This window comes from Pteropus alecto, unplaced genomic scaffold (assembly GCF_000325575.1).
Source record: "Pteropus alecto unplaced genomic scaffold, ASM32557v1 scaffold25, whole genome shotgun sequence".
Taxonomy (NCBI): domain Eukaryota; kingdom Metazoa; phylum Chordata; class Mammalia; order Chiroptera; family Pteropodidae; genus Pteropus; species Pteropus alecto.
The window spans coordinates 25,109,515-25,129,776 of record NW_006441955.1 but is presented as its reverse complement, the minus strand read 5'-3'; the positions used below and the strand labels follow the sequence as shown (position 1 = coordinate 25,129,776).

The following is a 20,262-nucleotide window of genomic DNA, read 5'->3' as shown; positions in this document are numbered from 1 at the left end:
CACACTATTAAGATTTTAATGAAAATATACAAAGGAACTATGGTTTTGCAACCTGTTTTGTAGCAGTCAAAAGATGCTACAATTTGCATAGAGTTTTCAGTACTTTTTCTTCAGTAATCTATATTCCTCACTGCGAGACTGAATTTGTGATTGTGTGAGGAAGACAAATAGAGATAATGTTCAAAAAGAAAGCTATTGTTTAGGCTTGGACTTCTCTTGCTGTTTCTTAGTCTTTGTACAGTAAACTCTTCAACTAAACTATAGGCAGTATTTCATAAGAAATAGAATCAGAGAACGCTAATACTTGCAGGTAACTTAATGATTATCTAACCTATTTTTCTCATTTTATAGATAATGGAACTAAGGCACAAAAAAGTGAACAGATTTGTCTTTTTGCACATCAACAGGTAGTACAGAGCCAACACTAGAAGGGAGGTAGTTGACAAAGAAATCAGCCCTGACCAGCTTTTCTTTGTCACCTAACCACAGGCAAGCTAGCTCCTTCTTATTTTAATTTAACCATTTATCTGCTCTCTTAGTGCAATGCACTTAGAAAAAAAATCTCTGATAATAGTGAAATTGTGGTTGTTCTTCCCATGTAGTTTAAAATATATTACCTAGAGAAAACATGAATTATAATATTTTCTCAAGAATGTATGGGTGGTCATAAGTACAAATGAAAAATATATAAGATGACACATATGATCTCTTTTATAGACATCATTTCATAAACAGACGTAATCTTTATTATTCTAAAAAGTGCATTTATTCTCAAAAGATGTCTTTTTAAAAAAATTTACAGCATTAATGTGAGATTTTTATTTAATCCATTGATAGTATCCTCTCCATTTTTTCTCATTAGTTTTTATTCAAAAGTAAGAAACAGATGGCCATAAAACAAAAATAACTAAGCCATACTGCTATTGAACCCATGGCTCTTACCCTATTACATCATATTCTAATTAACCAAGAACATGTATAATATTTAGGAGCAAATCCAAAGAATGTGTTAAACTGTTACACTTTCAAAGATTTGAGTAGTGTTTAGAGGTTGAAAATAAAGACATTGAAAATACTTATCATAGTGACAAATGATGAAATTGTCATGGAATTAATGTCTCAAAGAGATCCTGTCTGAGTGTATGGTAGTTCTTTTATGCTTAATGATCATGCATGCAAACTGACATTTGAAAGAGACAGTAATATCAGTTCTCGAGAAAGCAGAGGGAGAAAATTTGTTTTCCTCAAGGTTGGATCTTAAAAATAAGGATAAGTCTAGCAGGCTGTTCAAACTCACTCAATGATATCTACATGTGATGATTCATTTATTGACAAAGTCCATTAATAAAAACATGCATTAGTTAAAAGCTTCGTAGTGTCATTAGTAGAAAAATGAGAAGTACAAGTGGATTTTTATCTTTTTTTTTATAGACTGAATTTTAGTCTCTGTCATTAGTGAATTAATCCCTAATTTACTTCAAGAAGGTACAGATCTTGTAAGAGAATCAAAAGCTAAATTGGGCCTAGAATTAGTGAGAAATCATGGGAATTAAAAGAGGTTAAAAATGATGAGAATTGACAAATACTGAAACTATATTCAGAAAAGAGGTTAAAAATGTATTCTATGTGGTGTGAATCTCCTTTCACTAAGTCGAAAATGGATACTAAATAAGTATTTCCTCTTAGGAATTATGAGTGATTTATAGATTTTTTAAATCCATCTTATCTTTTTCGTGTTTCATTTGATTTTGAACTGTCTCTGCTACAGCTTCTGGGAAGTCGCTGTTGCATGAACTTGTTCATTAACTGAAATAGGTCCAGTTGATGTAAAAGGTTTCCAGGTCCTGCTTCAGGCCCTTGTCTGTTCATAGAAAAGGCTAGGCAAGTTATTGGGGTCATTATAATTTCACTAACACATCCATGTTTTACTAACATTATTTCTTTGATATAACTTCTCTAGGCTAGAAATTCAGGAAAATACTCTATGTGGTATCTCTGAATTTCACAAAGGCTCTTATCAGTGTCTTCTGTGGTACCTTTTTAGCTTAAGATAAAAATACGAATAACAATACATTGGGAAATTCTAGCTCACATAATCATATCCAAAAAACATTATTTATTAGCATAATATTGTGATGTGCAGAGTTCCAGCTTTGTATCACAGCCTTTTGTTTTTGATGATATCAACATTTGTATTTATGATGTTGATTAATTTATGCTTTTTAAATTATGTGCCCACATATAAATATGTGGGATATAAACATAAAAGCAACAAATGAACAGGACAAACAAACAGAGACTCATGGTCATGGACAACAGACTAGTTGTTACCAGAAGGAAGGGAGGAGGTAAATGGGGTAAAAGGGGTCAAATATGTGGTGACAGAAAGAAATCTAACTATGGAAGGTCAACACAAAATGCAATAAATTTGCCTTACTGTTCAATTGTACACCTGAAACTTACTGGATTTCATTAACCAATGTCACCAAAAGAAAGAAAGAACACAAAGAATAAATTATATGCCCGTTACAAATTTGAGAGAACAAATGAATATGATAGAATTCTTCCTCAGTTGTCCAAGTATCTAATGCAAACATATATTTCTTAAAATTTATAGAGGACTCTCTCATGTATTATTTAATTTGGTGTCCACTCTATCCTAATAAATAGCTAGGGTGAATATTGCTATCATCTTATAAGTGAGAAAGCTAAAGTTCAAAGCAGCTGCTTTATTCATGGCCACATAAGTAGGAGCAATGACTGAAAGTAGAACTTCTGATTCTAAGAGTAAATTCTAAATGTAAAGTCTTAAATTTAGTGTCTATAAGGCTGTACAATAAGTAGAGGAGGAATATAATCTTAGTGGCAATAGAAATTTTTAAAGAATATAGATCTAAATGTTGTCATTCACACACTTAATATCAGTGATAGTGAACTGCTACAAAAACCAAGTTAGTTTGAGATCCATTAATATAGGTGTAGTATGCAGGCTAAGAGAAACAGTCTCATGATAGTCTGTACTGATCAGGTTACATTTCTAGTATTGGGTTATGTGCTGATGTAATGCATTTGGTGAGCATGAGGGAATGCAGATAAATGACTGCCTTGAAAAACAATAAATTTCCTACCCTGAGACTGCATAGCTATATGTCATTAATATTCAATAAGAAACATTTCAGTGTGCATGAGGTTGAACTCAGTGCGATCTCACAATTCCTTCAATTCCAAACTTTCTTAATACTCTAAGTCTGTGATAATTTTCTCCCAATATCTTTCTAACTCATGTATTTGCACACCAAAGTAATAACTCAAAATTTTATCTTTCATGTGAATATACTTTACACCTTGGTTCTTAGTCAAGACTTGCATGTAAATTTATCTAAGATTATTTTCCTCTTAACTAAAGTTTGTGCAAAGAGGATGCTACAGTCCATGATCAGTTTCAGAGTCACAGAGATTTGAGAATATGTCTTAATGTGGTTTAATGATGTAGGCATGGACTTACTATGACTCACATTTCAGTATCTTGGTATTTATTTGTATGACAGAGTAAAAATATTGTCAGTTCAATTGTTATGTTTACTTTAAGAGCTTATACCTCATTGTTTTATGTGTTTCACCAAATGCACTTATTTGATTGATAGGCAATGTTGCAGTTGTATTTTTATATTATAAGAGTATTGGTCCCTTGTTTTCATCATCTGACAACTTCATAATGGAACCTCAAAGTTATGATAATTCTGAAGAGGAAGAAAGTGTCATCTCATCAATAATTTCAGTTTCAATTAGCTCGAACCCACCCACATTGTATGAACTTGAAAAAATAACATTTACTTTAAGTCACATAAAGGTAAGTTGTTTTTCTGGTGACTATTGGTTATGATCATGATTAGAGAAGTGGACATTTTTTGTTGTGTCACTAATTATATGTGAGTTCTTGAGTTTAATAATCCAGATTCAAAATTAAAAGAACAAAGTGGTTAAAACTAATTTTTCAATAAAATTTTTTATGCTTTCAGTACTCTTTAAACTATTTAATAAATAGCAAAGAATTTCACATATTTAAGTCTGAAAGTAAGCTATATTTTAGTTTTATTTTTAAATACATACATTGTTCATTTTGGAGTCTCTGTACCTTTAGGGAATGAGTTATAAAAATGTATCACTGTCGAAGAGATAAATGTCACTTGTGTAATGAAGGCAATATTTGATTGGTAATTGTCATTTAAAATAATATTTGTACAGATTGGGTGCTGGTTAAAACAAAATCACAGAGAAGTTTATAATATTTCATAGATTAGCTTAGACCATTTTGCTCTTATTGTTATTCTAAATCTTTTTTTAAACTCGTATATAATTGAAACCATACAATAAAAGAACATGATTAGAAATAACCAAGTATTTAGTATTTTTATATACCTAAAAATGAATAAGGAAACTGAAAAGTCATTGCTGCTTCTTCTCTACAGTTTATGTTTTCTTGCGCTTTTCGTAGAATTTCAGTCTTAGTACATGAATAAAATACCTATAATGCTCCATTTGGAGAGCCTTGAAACTGGCCAGTTACATTGACACGTTTATGGGGGAGGAAAGGAGCTAAAAGAACATATAAGATATGCAATCCAAATGTGTCACTATAAATAAAGACATCTAATGCAAAGAAAAACTAAATGTAGGAAAATGCAAGAAAATAGTAGCTCAAATATAAACACTGGTAAGCATTATGTTGAGAAAAATAGTGCGAAATGTTTTAAGAATGGAAACTAAACTTAGATATTTTCAGATGCTAAATGCAAATGACACTTTTGACATTAGAAACCAAACATTTTCTGTTACACAATCTAATGGTTTTTATAGATGTTTTATTAGTGAATGTTTTGGTGGATGAAGAGAGGCCAAGGAAAACCCATTTCACAAATCTGTTTTACAGAGCCACAAGACAAAACACACATTTAAACAAGAATTTTTCACTATAATTAATGTAAAAACTTTATTGTCCTTAATCTGTCTTTCTGTACAAATCTTTTTGCAGTTCAAAGTAATTACCATTATAAAATTTCATCACTTTCCTCTGATAACATACCTCACTAATCCATGGCTCCCTCTCTCTGAGAATAAAATTTGGATTCTATTTTATTTTCCTCTGAGAAAATAGAATCTATCTCGTACACAACACCTTCAGTTTTCTGATTCTCTGATAATTTATTTGTAACTTCATCAATTAATATATACATTTCTTATTACCTCAGAGGAATATTAATAGTAGTTGTCATAATAATATTGGTAATAAGGATAACAACCAATACTTTAACAATGCTTACAGGGAGCTAGGCCTTCTTGTACATTATTTACTTTAAAAAAAAAAAACTTATTTAATTCTCACAAGAGCCCTATGAGGTATGTACTATTATTTCTATTTTACAGATAGGGAAACCGAGACTCTGAGAGATTAAATAACTTGCCCGGCATCACTCAACAACCAACTGGTAGAACAAGGTTTCATTCCCAGGAAGTCTTTCTCCAGATCCATGCTTTCAGCAGCTATTATATTCTCCTGCCCAATGCTATCCTTTGAATTCCTCCCCCACCTGTCTCTCAAAAAAATTATTCTTCATCTATTATCCCATCTTTCCTGGATCTCTCCACATTGTGGCCAGAGTCTCCACTAACAAATAAGCTCAAGTTTCTGGCTTCCTACAAAAAAGGGAACACACTCTCCATTGGCCCGTTATCTCTTTCACCCAAAACTCAATAATGCCTCTTATTTTAAACTTCTAAAAAATAGGTATTATCTATTGACTTCCATCTATGGAAAATTTGAACATAGTTTTTTTATACACATCTTCCCCTGTGATACACAGATGCCTCCAACTATCCACCCTCCCATGCATACATCAATGTTTTAGTTAAATCAGTTTTAAATGTGCATATTATTATAATTTAGTATGTGTTATTCACGACCGAATCATTAGGCTGAACCATTTTCCTGGTGTTAGTAAATTCTTCTGATTTAGCTTGCTTAGATTTCTATTTATCCATTACTGATTCATACTCAAATGTTCTGATGTACTATATATCTTCTCGCGAAATAGTCAAACACGTAAGATTATCTGTCAACTAATGTGATGTCCTGGAGACATCCTTCCTAAGTCTCTGTAATTTGATCCTATCTGGATGGCTTACTCTTTGGCCTATGACACAGCTATCAGCCTGGACATGCCTTTCACCATCATCCTGGACATGCAACTCACCTCTCTCCTGTGTCAGATCGAATGTTTCCTTGAGCTAATATTTCGTCTTTCTTGGTTTATTTCTGTAATTAAAGTACATTCTTCAGTGACTCTTGAGAAAAGGTGCATAGAAAGTCAAGTTTTTAAGGTATCTTATCCTTATACTGTTTGATAAATTTTATGATATAGAGTTATAAATTGCAGATACGTTTTTCTTCAGAATTTTCTAGACCTTGCTCAGTTGTCTTTTAGTATTTTAGATTAACCTGGAGAAGTTGAACGCAATTAATATTTTACTTAAAATTCGCAGTCTTTTATATGTGATCAGTCTTTTGCTCTCTCTCTCTCTCTCATACTTTTGAAATCTTATCTTTATTCTCAGAATTCTGATCTAAGATGAACCTGGGTGTGCACCTTTCTTCATTAATTGTATTAGGCATTATATGAGTCTGTTTAATCTGAAAATGTACAGCCTTTAGTTCTAGGAAATTTCCTAATATAATATCTTTGGTAATTTCTTCTTCTCCAGTCTCTGTTCTCTTCTCTTGTTATTCCTATTATTTGAGTATTAGACTTCCCAGCCAAGCCTCTAAGGTATTTTGTTTGTTTGCTTTCCATTTTTAATTTTGCTATTTATTTCAATTTTATACTTATTACTAGAAACCTTGTTTTTTTTTGCCCTGCTTTCATTTAATGGGTACAGTATCTTTCTGAGATATTATTTCTATTTTTTTTTTTATAAGTAACTGTGTTCTGTTCCCTATATTGTATCACTCCTGATTTCCTTTTTGTGGAGTGTGGCCCATTTGCCTTTGTTCTCTGTCTTTTGTATTACAACTTTTCCTGAGAGTTCTGGTTATTTGTGACTACCCACTTACAACGAATAATGAGATACATGAGAGATTACTGCATGTTTAGGTGGCTTCTGGCAGCAGTGTGCTTCACTAGAGAGTTATCATCAGGCAGGTTTCTATCCTTTGCATTGTAAGATTCCAGACTTCACTACTGAATAGTCATTTCTTTTGTCAATTCAGAAATGGAAGCTCAATATGTAAACAGGCTCTCACTTAACCCTCTGTTTTTTGAATGACACTTGTACTCTAAGCTGACTCTGCTTTCCCAATTCTGGAGTCCCTCTGGTTCCTTTGGCTTATCTGGTTTCCTATAAGAGTGAGATTGGGCATTTTCCTAGCTCTTTGGGGGAACTGAATAGAGTTTCCAGTTTCTTCACATAGCTTAACCTCTTTGAAAAACTTCATGTCATCTCTCCAATTTTAGCTCAATCACTATCTTCCCAGACTCATTCCAATCTAATTCAGTCTGTCTTCACCAGTGCTCCAACTGTTGACCCAAGTGTTGGATTTAGCATATATCCCATTAAATCAATTGTCTGATTGTATTAAAATCATCTGAGTTTCTATCATCCTGAAGGGCAGATGCTTAACCTTTTTAACTGAGAATCCCTTGCTCTTCGCACAAAGCTCATTGCATATTTAATACTGAATGAATTTTTATTTAATAAATGATTATCTGAATATATCTTTTCACATCTCTTGTCTTCTTAATATCTTCCTCATAGGGCTCTTTTGAGGGTCAAATTAAACAAAGTAGGTGAGAAAGCACCTAGGTAGACTGTAAACGGTTATGTAATTGTAAGTTTCTATTCCTACACAATATTAGTATAGGGTGTTCAACATTCTATGATTAAACTATTATTAAAATTTATAGAGATTAGGTATTGTGTTATGATTAGTTAATATAAACGTATGATAAAAAGAACTCTACTATTTATTGAACGTCCATCTCGTAGTCTATGTGATCAGCCCCTATCTCTGTTCTTATCTTCACTACACTTTATCTCATTTATTGTGCTCTAACTACACTGGTTTCTATATATTTCTGGAAGATCCCTGTTCTATCTCACCTCAGAGAGCTTTTCCATTTTCCATTCCAACTGTCTGAAACCTTCTCTTCCCAAGTCTTCAGGGGTCACTCTGTCACTTTATCGATGTATTTGCTTAGACACAATTTTCTGAGAAAGCCCTCCTCAGATCAACCTCCATGCTACTTACTTTCTCTTTTCCCTGGTTTATTTTTCTTATTTAATAATTTCTCAGCTCCTCACAAGAATGTAAGGTTAACAATGAAAACACTTTTTCTGTTCAGTGTTGTATTTTTAGTACCAGAATAAACAACTAATGTCTAAAATATACTCCATAAACATTTATCGAATAAAGATCATATAATAATTATGTATCATGCACTGTTATACATGACACATACATAATCTCATTTGTTAATAAATAATTTTCATGACAACTTTGTGACACAGGGTTGATAAAATACAGCACTGTTGCAATGTAAACTTCAATTCTTCCTTAAAACAGCAGCATTCATTTGTTAGCATTCATTTAATGCATCACTTTTTTAGGCCTTTTTAATTATATTGATATGCAAAGTGATACTTTAAATATGACAAAGGGATACCATATGTGTAACTTTTTCTCTTTATCCATCAATAAAATGTCTCTTTTTCAGACCCCAGATAAGTACAAGAGTCAATGTGCATTTTGGAACTACTTGCCTGATACCATGAATGGCAACTGGTCTTTGGATGGCTGTGAACTGATATACTCGAATGAAACCCACACCTCATGCAGCTGTAATCACCTGACACATTTTGCAATTTTGATGTCTTCTGGTACTTCCATTGTAAGGCAATTTTCTACTTCATATTTATAAATCTGCATGTGCTTTTTATTCTTCTATGTCATTCAAGAGAATAATTAATTGTTATGTTTTCTTTGGTTATAATAGCATCTTTAAATAATTGAGAGAACCCGAAGATTATCTTTTTTAGTCTTTTTTTCTATACTTGCCTTCTATGACATATCTAATCTGAGTTTTAGATTATTTTTAGTCTTGCACTTATGTCTAGTAGATTGTGTTAAGTACCTATCCACTGGTTCTTTGTTTTTAATACTAGTTTTAAGGGACATTTATACATTTTAATGTATCATGGACTTTAAGCACCTTTGCCTTTGTATTGGAAGTTTATTTTTATTTATTTATTTATTTTAATTCTTTGATAATTTTTTAATTAAATTTCTCGGGTGACATTTGGTTAAAAAAATTGTATAGATTTCAAGTGTACAATTTGCTAACTATGTGTGTGTGTATTGCATTGTGTGTTCACTGTCCAAAGTTAAATGTCTTTCTGTCCTTATATTTGACCCCCTTTAGCCTTATCTACCTGTCCCTCCCCACTTCCCTCTGGTAACCACGAAACTGTTGTTCATATCCATGAGTCTCTGTTTATTTGTCTTGTTAGTTGCTTTCAGTTTTACATCCCACATATGAGTGTATTTTTACCAATAATAAATTAGTTTAAAATGTTTGATATCTGATCAATAAGCATTAGTACATTTATAACTAATACCATGTTTTAATAATGTAGAACCCCACAGATTTTTAAATATGAAAAATCTCTCTAAGGTGAATGGCTTCATAAGTTGTATTTTACAGTATTTATCAGTGATATCTTGCTTTTACATTATATAATATCTTATTTTATATCTCTGTATGATAATCTTCATTAGATTATAGGTTTATTTCCACATATACTTAGAATCATCAAATATATAAACTGGCCAAAAAAATCTGCCTCGCTATAATGCTAATCATAACGATGATTTTGTTTTTCTGAATGTTAAGTAAAGAAGCCTCTCTTCTGTATATAAAAAATAAATATTCAACTAGCTAGAATAAAACCAACATTTCTCATTTCAAAGTCTCTCAACTATTTTGATATTCTATATATTAAGCATTTTTAACACTTTTGTTAATGTGCTTTGTTTTAGATGAATCACTAATAGAAATGACTTGTTGTTACCACTGATACATCTGTTTTAATTAACTATTTTCACATTATAATAATGAATTGCCATTATAATATGAAACTGATGATGATAACATTGTTAAACCATATACTAATATACATGCTATGCTTAGAAAAAATTACTAATTACAGAACTGTTAAAGCGCCATATGATTTATATCAGATTTCTTTGAATAGTGAGCATTTTCAAAAGTCATCTGAGTGCACATTTGTATTTCTACATTTTTTGGACATTTTGATTAATGTTTTACCAAAAAAAGAAGTTCATTATATGTTGTAGTTCCTTTGACAAGTTACTGAGTTATTCTCTTAACAGCTTTATTATTATTTTCCCTTAGGGTATTACAGATTATAATATTCTTACAAGGATCACTCAACTAGGAATAATTATTTCACTGATTTGCCTGGCATTATGCATTTTTACCTTCTGGTTCTTCAGTGAAATTCAAAGCACCAGGACAACAATTCACAAAAATCTTTGCTGTAACCTATTTCTTGCTGAACTTGTTTTTCTTATTGGAATTAATACAAATTCTAATAAGGTATGTAGACCTCTCTTACTCTATATTTTTATTTTCTACTTGTGTATTTTCCTAAATTTATATGCCACAGAAACATGAATTATAATTAAGGGTTTAATGGGGCAAAAACGATATACTTTGTTCTTAAGTCTTTCCTAAGTTTAATAATGTTAGCATATCTAAGAAACCTGCTTATCAATCCCCTTAACCACAGTGTCCCTTATTATAATGAACCATTGGGACAAATGAAAACCTTGCAACAAACTGAAGAAATAACTGTCTTTGTTTTGTTTTGTTTTGTTTTGTTTGTTTTGTTTGTTTTTACAAGGCCATTAAACAAAAACAGAGAGCAAAGAAAAAATTATAAATAAAGTTTATTTTAACACAGAGACTGGACATAAAAGCATCTAAGGTTCATAGGTCGAAATGTGATAAACTGGTTCTACCTAGTAACTTTCCTAACTACTGATTTTCCACCATTATTGATCAAGGGCCTTACCAAATAGTTTCCATATTGTATTCATCTAAGAAGTAGATACTAAAACGGAATTAAACATTTAATACAATATCAGGCAAAATGACTGTGAAAGAAAATGGGAAAAGAGAGACTTGGAGAGTCATCAGACCAAGAAGTAGGTCTGACCTCAATTGAAGGAGAGGAGAAAGAAAAGGACAAGTGGATCGAAGCATTTTACATAGCAGTGCAGTTCTAAAGTTCAGCATGGTTGTCCAGGAGTCCTTTAAAAAGACTTTGAGCCAAAGTGTCACATGGCAGAGGAATCTTCTGTCCTCTCAAGAACAGGAATGTCTTAGTAAGCCTACTGTTCTCAGTCACTGGGTGGTAGCAGCCTGGTAAACACAGCCATGGCTTTCCTTGTCTAGCATCTGGAGCCCTCAGCCAACTTTCCTGCTGTTGGAAACTGGAGAAGAGCATTCTCATAGCCAAAGAATTTTAAATTGCCTCCATATTTTCACTGTTATGCTTCCAAGTACTGATAACTTTCAGGTATCGAGGTTTTCTTCTGAAGCAAATGTCACAAAGCATCCATTTTAAACAGTATACACTAGACATACCTGTTTGTTTTTTCTCAGTGGTATTCAGAAAATCTTTCAATTTTGTATATTTCCTCTTATCCTCCAGTGCTTATTTCCTCCTTCAGTTTCATCTCATCTTCATTCTCACTGCAAAAATATTCATTATACTATTCATGATCAATTCTATTTCACTTAGCAAGTTCTTCCCACTTTCAAGCCATATTTCAAAAACTTAATGATGCCCTAAATTTAATCACTAGTGAACTCTCTATTTCCAACCTTTTATAGCACTCTCTAATATATTTTAGTATGTAATCTCATTATGTTTGAATTATACTTTATTTTAATAAGCACAATATATATGTAAGTATGTATTATGTTATCTTTTCAACAATAGATCATGTTAGTGCTATTAATACAGAAGTGTATAACTAATTCTTTTTCTGTTATTTCTTATGAGCCTAACTCCAGTTATAGGTATAAAGTAAATACTAATAGATAGTATTTAGCTAAAATGATTCTTCAATGGATATTTTGTTAAATGTATCATTTGTCTTTTATTAATTTAGTGTTTGATACTTAATGAACATATTGTTTTGTTTGGGCATAGTATTAGCAATACTTTTATTTCTTTAAGCATGAATAAAACAAAAGAGTGTGAAGGCATTTCTAAAACAGAAATCAACTTAAATTATAACATACTAAGATATGGTTTACACATAAATCCTCAACTTATCACACAATATAGTTGTATAAAAAGTGTATCTCTCTGGACAGAAAAAATAACTTAGTTCTATCACAGGATTGGTGAATGTTTTACATTGATGAAGCACAATTCTTTTAAATCAGCTTTAAAAAACTGACATGACAGGAATATTTTAATGTGATCAAGCATTATATAAAGTGGCATCATGTACAAAGAGAGTCAAGATTTTATGTTATGATAATGTTAAAGCAAGCATTTCTCATGATTTCTTTTTTTTTTTTCTTTTTTTTATTTCTAGCTCTTCTGTTCAATCATTGCTGGTCTGCTGCATTACTTCTTTTTAGCTGCCTTTGCATGGATGTGCATTGAAGGCATCCACCTTTATCTTATTGTTGTAGGGGTTATCTACAAAAAGGGATTTTTGCACAAGAATTTTTATATCTTTGGCTATCTCAGCCCAGCTGTAGTAGTTGGATTTTCAGCATCCTTAGGTTATAGATATTATGGCACCACCAAAGTGTAAGTTAAAATTATCTTAAAGTATTTGAAATGCAATTCTGAAGATACTTTGTATATCACTGTAAATTCTGCTTTGTTGAAGTACATACAAACACATTTATAGATGTTTATCTATTATTTACTTTTCAGATGTTGGCTTAGCACAGAAAACAACTTTATTTGGAGTTTTATAGGACCAGCATGTCTAATCATTCTTGTACGTATATTTAAAATTGTTGTTAGAATTCAAGAAACTGATAATTAAAAGCTGCTTAAAATTCTCAGCAGTCAGACATCACTCTGAGGGAAAAAATTATTTTGAGCTCTTTACAGTGTATCATTTATTAACATTTAAATATGTTGTGCGACTATTGAGAAAAAATATATACATCTTAAATTCAAAGATTTTCCAATTCATTTACCCCGCCTAGAGGAGAATGTGTTTCTGCATAACATATAGGAAAAAATTTTATCAGTAGTATCTCAGCACAGCTCAATACTGAGTGCTCCAACCAGCTGATAATCTGGCATTTCAGATGTTTTTCTTATTTAATAGTTATCAATGATCAGAGATCTTAGAAGAGTAAACTGTCATCTTTGTAGTTTTGTCACCCTGTGAACCCGGTTATCATGAAAGTGTTTTTACACTAAATTGCGACATCTGAGACAGAACCCACTATTTCTCTTGAGCAGACAAGTCATGTATTGATAGTCCTATTTCAGCTAGGAAGAGGGCCTTTTAATCCTTATTGGAAGTGGTTTCAAATCTACAAATTTGGCAGGTTTTAGATGTTCCATTGTAAATACAGACATTTTCATATGTCTCAGGAGCATTTCTTAAGACTGTTTTCAAAGCCATTTTGAATATAAGTCTGTCACTGAATCTGGAAGTTTTGACAAGGTTCTAGAATGGAATGGATTGTCATTGGAGGAGTTCTCACAATATTTTGGTGACCATAAGCTACCTATCTTTCCTTAAAATTATTTTTTCTCTCACTCTTCCTATGTATTTTTTACGGTTGCAAGGAAGCTGCTAAATGGAGAAAGACTTGAAATGCAAAGCAGAGAACTTTTATCAAGGTCTACTTTTTAATAATATGGTGAAGTAAAATGCATTCAGAGACTATATGTTTTCATCAGTGCAGAAAATTGTTTATAATTTTCACAATGAATATGGTAATATTAAAAATTGGCTAGATCGTAGCTAAAACAATTTCAGAGTTAGTCTATTATAATTTCAGAATTTTCAACTTTCATGAGAATACACACTGAGTAGTGTCCCATTTATATATTTTCATATGTTACCCTGATATGAGTATTTTGTGTGAAAACTTTCTACATATTTTAATTTTACTGAACCCCTCTCTGAGAGTGCATCATCTCTGATAATGTTTCATACAAATGAAAGTTCTATAGATACGTGACTCTTACGGCTTAGAGCAAAAGTAGTACACTAGAAATTATACTGAAAACAGGAAAAATAGGAGCCTATTTATCTAAAGTGAGAAAGAGAAAGTGTTTCCTGATTTCTTTTTTTTACTTTTGCTTATGTAAGGGAAAAGATAACATTAGATTATCTTATAGTAAGATCCACAGATTTTAAATGTGTTTATATAAAAATAAGTCTTGCAAGCTTTCCTAGAAGCCTAAGTGAACAGTGTCACACTGACCTAGTACGGAATTAATGAAACAATTTATCTTTCACTCAGTTTCAGTATGATAATCATTACTTTTAACCAGAGGGTCGGGCTGCTGAGGAAATATATGAGGCACCTCAGTTTTACTCTAAACTCCTTATCTTTTTTAAAATCTTTAAAAACTGCAAAAATTCTTTAAATAATTACTGAATTGAATTGAAATGAATTCATTTATTCAGATTATTCCTAGATTTCTGTGCTAATGCTGGCCTAATATTATTATTATTTTATTTTTATTACTACTATTATTACTATATACTTGTATGACACAGTGTTAGAGGTGAAACTTTTTCTGTTGTCCCAGAATAGTATCCAGTTCAAAGATGAAGGAAAAGAAATATTGAGCACTGAACATTTGAAAAAGAGCCACCAACAGGTTGGCCCTGACGTTTCACATGGATCTTACAAAAAGATAGTAGGACAACCTGTAGCCTAGTAACAGGACTAAAGGGGGGACCCAGGGCCTAGTGGCTCAGAGTTAGATGTCCTTGGCCTTTATGAAAGTATAATATTCTCTGTGAAAAACTTTTCCCTACCAGTGAGAAAAAAAAGGTAAGATCACCTCTTTCTCCCAAAGACAAGTTATACAGGTAAACTCAAAAGGTTTGCAGAGAATGGAATCAGAAATAGAATAAAACTATTACCCTGACTCCAGATTGAATGCTAGTATAACTGTGGAATTTTTATGATGAGCACATTTTATGAGAGCTTGGCATATGTCCCTTGACATTGGGCCAAATATGAACATAGAGACTAGATCTGCTTTTGTTTATTGTTTCTGGCAAGCTGCACGCCTACTAGAGTATCCCTTGACAGCAGAGAAGGAAAGGCTTATTATATAGCATGCCTATGGATAACATGATGGGGGAACACTCAAAGACTTTAGTTATTCTATATCACAAAAAAGTTAGAGAAGTGGAAGAAGTTGTTGGGCTGCCCAGAAGGTTGACAGGCCAAGTAAATTTATACACAACTAAGAAAATGCATTGAATAGAGGTGAGGCTAAATGATGATATGGCTGCCCTTCTCTAAAGAACAGAAGAGGCCAAGATGGAAAGGAAATACTATAAACATCAAGAAAATCACATATACTAACTAAGTGGCAGTCATCACATAAGCCAAGATTACTAGCAGTAATAAGAACCAAACTAAACCAAAGTGAAGCTTCCTCCATTACTAAGAGGTGATCAGATGCTTCTAGGCCCCAACAGGAGAGGAGCTGAGCTTTATCACTGAAGGGTCAGTACCCTAGAACCAACCATGCCACCTGTACACACATCTACACAGATCTACTGAATTGAAAATCATTATCCTATGTTTGGGGATACTCTGGTAGGTAAGGATGCCATGCCATATAAAGTTCACAATGTCAATTAGATGGTGTGAGTATGATGGGAGAATGAAGGAAATATAAAAATTATCTCATACCCACTATAGTATTAAAGAGAAGGCAAAACAAAACAAATGACAAAGAACAATATATAATAAAATGTAACTGATACTGATAAGATGTGGGAGAGATAAATATGGGCTATGGCAATTATTCAGCAAGTCTTCATTGAGATAAAGGAACTTATTTGTGGGTGGGGCAAGAAGCAGATTCAACCTCACATGCAATAGATTCTTAGTGTGGACTTAAGTGGACCAAGCTACCTTGTAAGCTTGCCAGATTCCCTTTAAAGGAAAACAAAAGGTATAGTCACCATCGTAAATAAGGCAATACCAAAAATAACAAAATTATCATCATCTATGTTACTAAAAATAATCAAGAATCATTTTTTAATAGATTCATCACTCCCTAGTCTAGATGTCATTAATTATCAAAATTTTACCTCCATAAACATATCCATTTCTTCTCCTCTACTTTCATAATCAAACCTTTGTTATCCTTTACTAAGATTCTAGTATTAATAACAATAATATGAATTTTTTTAATTACAATTTGAGCAGCTACTGCTTTTGAAACACACACAGCTAATACTTTAATACCCAATCTCCTTAAATCACTGATGTTATTATTCCTTTTTATAATCAAAAGAAAATAGTATTTGATTCAAAATGTTAAGTGATTGGCCCAAGGCTCTAAGTCTATAGATAATATTGACATTAGAACTCATAACTATCTTAATCTAAAGCCCACCTTTTCATTTTACCTTGCCCCTTTTGCAATTGTCTTCTAACCTATTTTTCTGTTGCCATTATCTTCCATTTCATTTTAATCTATCCATAATAAACTCAACTCAGATAATGGGAACTATTTTTAAGAATAATAAGAATGTTAATGTTAAGTCTCAGTATATTCCTGGCATTAACCTAAACATTCACCGTGTGTTAGCACATTCAATCCGATTGTTCAAACAACTCAGAATGACAGTGTGTGTGCGTATATTATTTATTTTATTTTGAAGTTGGAGAAATTAAGGCATAGAGTGATTACACACCTTGCCCAGCAGCCAGTAAGTAACTAAACTAGCTGATGGGCAAGCTGTGTGATCATTCTATGCCTTAATTTTCACATTCATGAAATTGGATCTATGGCCTACCTTCTTAATTCCAGTGCCACTAGTTCCTTTGCCCATAGTCCAAATACCATAGGCTGATATATAAAATTCTCAGTAATCTAGCTGAATCTTGCCTATTTTCAGTCCTGTTTCACACTGCGTATCTCCACAAAACAATTCTTCCAACAACTTTATCCCTGTTAGAATGCTTGCTGTCCCTTAAAATATTTTCTTGGTCTTTTGCACTCAATAATCCTACCACCTTGTGCAAAATTCTGCTGCCTAAAATCTTATCATTAATTAATACACAACTTGATGAAAACCTTTCCAGATTTATAACTAATCTTCTATCAAGTAAGAACTAGGTCCTATAAATGGTATTTGCTTAGTTTTATGAATGGAACTCTGGGGCATGTCTGGTTTGGGATTATAATGTAAAATGCCTTTAAGGCAATATGTAAATGTATAAGAACTGAATTTATTCAGCATTGAGGGTTTTTTTCTACCCTTAGTTATGTTGTTTCAAAGGAATATTCAAGCTTTTAATCTACTGTGATAACTGTTAAGGTATTTGAGCAGCAACATTTCCTGTATTGATCAAATGAAAGTACCTCCTCAGGTGTTGACTCATTAATATTAAGGATCTCTCAGAATTCTGAAGTATGAACCAGTGACTCCACTGATTCTATCTATAAATCACTACATTTAGAATGTTAAGATTGTAACTATACATGAAAAGACCTACCCATGCTTTTGAAAGATTGAATTGTATAAGAATGTTATACAAGATTGAACTTTATAAGAACATTATACAAGAAAGAGACTTCTAAGTCTTTGTAAAGCAAGCTGCAAACTAAAGATAATTTTCATAATTTATTTCTTTCTTCAATATTTTTAATCTTTAATGCTAAATTCTTTCAACTAAAACTCCGCAAGTGATTAGATTCAAGTACACAAATATAAAAAAGGGTTTGTGAAAATAATTTAACTTTTAAGTAGAAATTGAAGTTTTTGCATAGACATGTTCGGTATTGAAGAATAAAATTTCCTTGATTGAGGCAAATACTAATTAAACTATGTCCAAATAAGGCATTTTCTTCTAAAAAAAGTTTTCATTTGAATTTAAATTATAACTCTCATAATCGAGAGTTTCTATAATGCTAATTTACCCACTTCTTTTCAGGTTTACCCAGAACGCCACTCAATTTTTTGTAATGACCTCCTCTAATTATTCTAAGTCTAAAATCTCTTAAACTCTTTTCGCCAAGAAATATCTATCAAAAGTTACTTAAAAATTAATTCCTTACATAACCCTTACAAGATGGACCATGTCTAAATACATATTTATTATGTGATGTAGTCTTATTATATTTTTTAATTTCACATATTTCTCAAGCTTGAATGAAATGCAAATATTATAAGACTTGTAAAGTAAAATATGAATATTTCATCCCACATTCATATTCTCATGACTAAACTACCTGTTTTGTTAATATTTACTCTGATCCTTCCAGACATTTGGTATGTGCACACACATACACACATGTATAAATTTATATAAATTTAAGAAAAAACATTGATTACAAATTCAAAAAATCTGATTATTTATAACCTGCAATATATCATATTCATCTTTCCTCTAATGTTAGAATATACAATTCTACCATTTTTATCATTGCCTATTATGAGTATGCTCTAATTTATTTAACCACTACTTATTGATAAACATTTAATTTGTTTTCAATATTTTCTTATTACAAATAATACTGCATAAAGAATCCTTGTTCTAATATAGTTATAATTATCCATTATATAAAATTGTTAAGAAATGCTTCTTAATAGTAGAAATGCAATTAGAGGTAAATTATTAAATTTACAAATTGCCTCCAAAACATTAACTTCAACTGATACTTCCACCAATGATATATAAGAATGTCCTCTTTCTGACATTTTTGCCAGCGCTAGAGATTATTATTTACTGTGGTGTCTAAATGGCAAAATTGGGATATATATAAACCCGAAGAAAAGATTAGGATAGGCCAGGGTTCTGCAGCCAGTGGCACCATTGACACCTTGGACTTAATCTTGGTTGTGGGGGCTGTCCCCATTACAGGGGGAGTTTAACAGCATCTCTGGCTTCTACTCACCAGTTTCAGTAACACTACCACCACCACCACCACCACCACCACCTATATATGACAATATAAAATGCCTCCAGATACAACTAAATGTTCCATGGGGAATGATATCTCCAATTCTTTTCATTGGGAACCAGTAGTTTAGACATGAATATTAAGTCTCTTATATAGAAGTTCATTTTGTAGCTTTCTTTAAATAGCATAACTATTTTAAAAAGAATTAAAATCATGGTTTGGGCAATGTCTTTTAGATAATCCCATTGAAGCTATATTAGAAAGACTACCCATTGTAAATTTTAAATGTTGTGGATAAGAGCATCAACATTTTAATTACATGTTTTAATTTAAAGTTATCATATTTCTTAGATATGTATTTTAGTGACCTAAATATCCTACCTAAAATCCACACTACATCAGATTATATGTTCGAGGTAGTTTAATATTCTAAACTTTTCTCCATATTATGTATTAATAAGCATTTCAGTGCCTGTAATATTTAGCTGCTTTTTTTTTCATATTATCCTGACTTTCTTGAAACAATAGGTAGCTGGAATTTTAAAAAGTGGAGTTAAAAAACAACATAAATAATACATTTGTAGTTTTAAATTTCCCATATGTGAGAGTCATATTCTTACTGAAAATACATTCACAGATAATTTCCTTGGGACTCATACTAGAAAATTTCATAAAAATTGAATAACTTCATAGAAATTAGAGATCAAAAAAATTTTTGAAAAAAAATCCCTTGGGTTTCTCAAGCCCAATTAGAAATAGCTGACCAAGGTGAAGTTCATCACTGATATTTCTTTATAAATACAGCTTTATAGTGATGGATGCTGCATGATGAAAGGGAAGCACTATGGATGTCCATTAGATAGTCATTAGAATTTTTCTTCACTTTACATTTGCATAGTCTTTTAATCTTTATAAAACCCTTTTAACATCTCAGTTAATCCTCAAAAACCTCAGCAATACATCAAAATAAAAATAGTGATAGTATTTACTAAGAGATATATTTACTAGATTTTCACTATATTT

The 20,262-nt window shown here is 31.8% G+C and overlaps 1 protein-coding gene across 1 annotated transcript in view; it reads left to right on the top strand.

Annotated features, from left to right (window-relative positions):
- Positions 1–20,262, top strand: part of ADGRL4 (adhesion G protein-coupled receptor L4) — a 98,279-nt gene that overhangs the window by 64,149 nt on the left and 13,868 nt on the right. Inside the window, exons 8-12 of the mRNA XM_006919351.1 lie at positions 3,645–3,850; positions 8,769–8,942; positions 10,467–10,670; positions 12,689–12,909; positions 13,039–13,105. Coding sequence (XP_006919413.1) covers positions 3,645–3,850; positions 8,769–8,942; positions 10,467–10,670; positions 12,689–12,909; positions 13,039–13,105 — 872 coding nt within the window. The remainder of the gene's footprint in view (positions 1–3,644; positions 3,851–8,768; positions 8,943–10,466; positions 10,671–12,688; positions 12,910–13,038; positions 13,106–20,262) is intronic.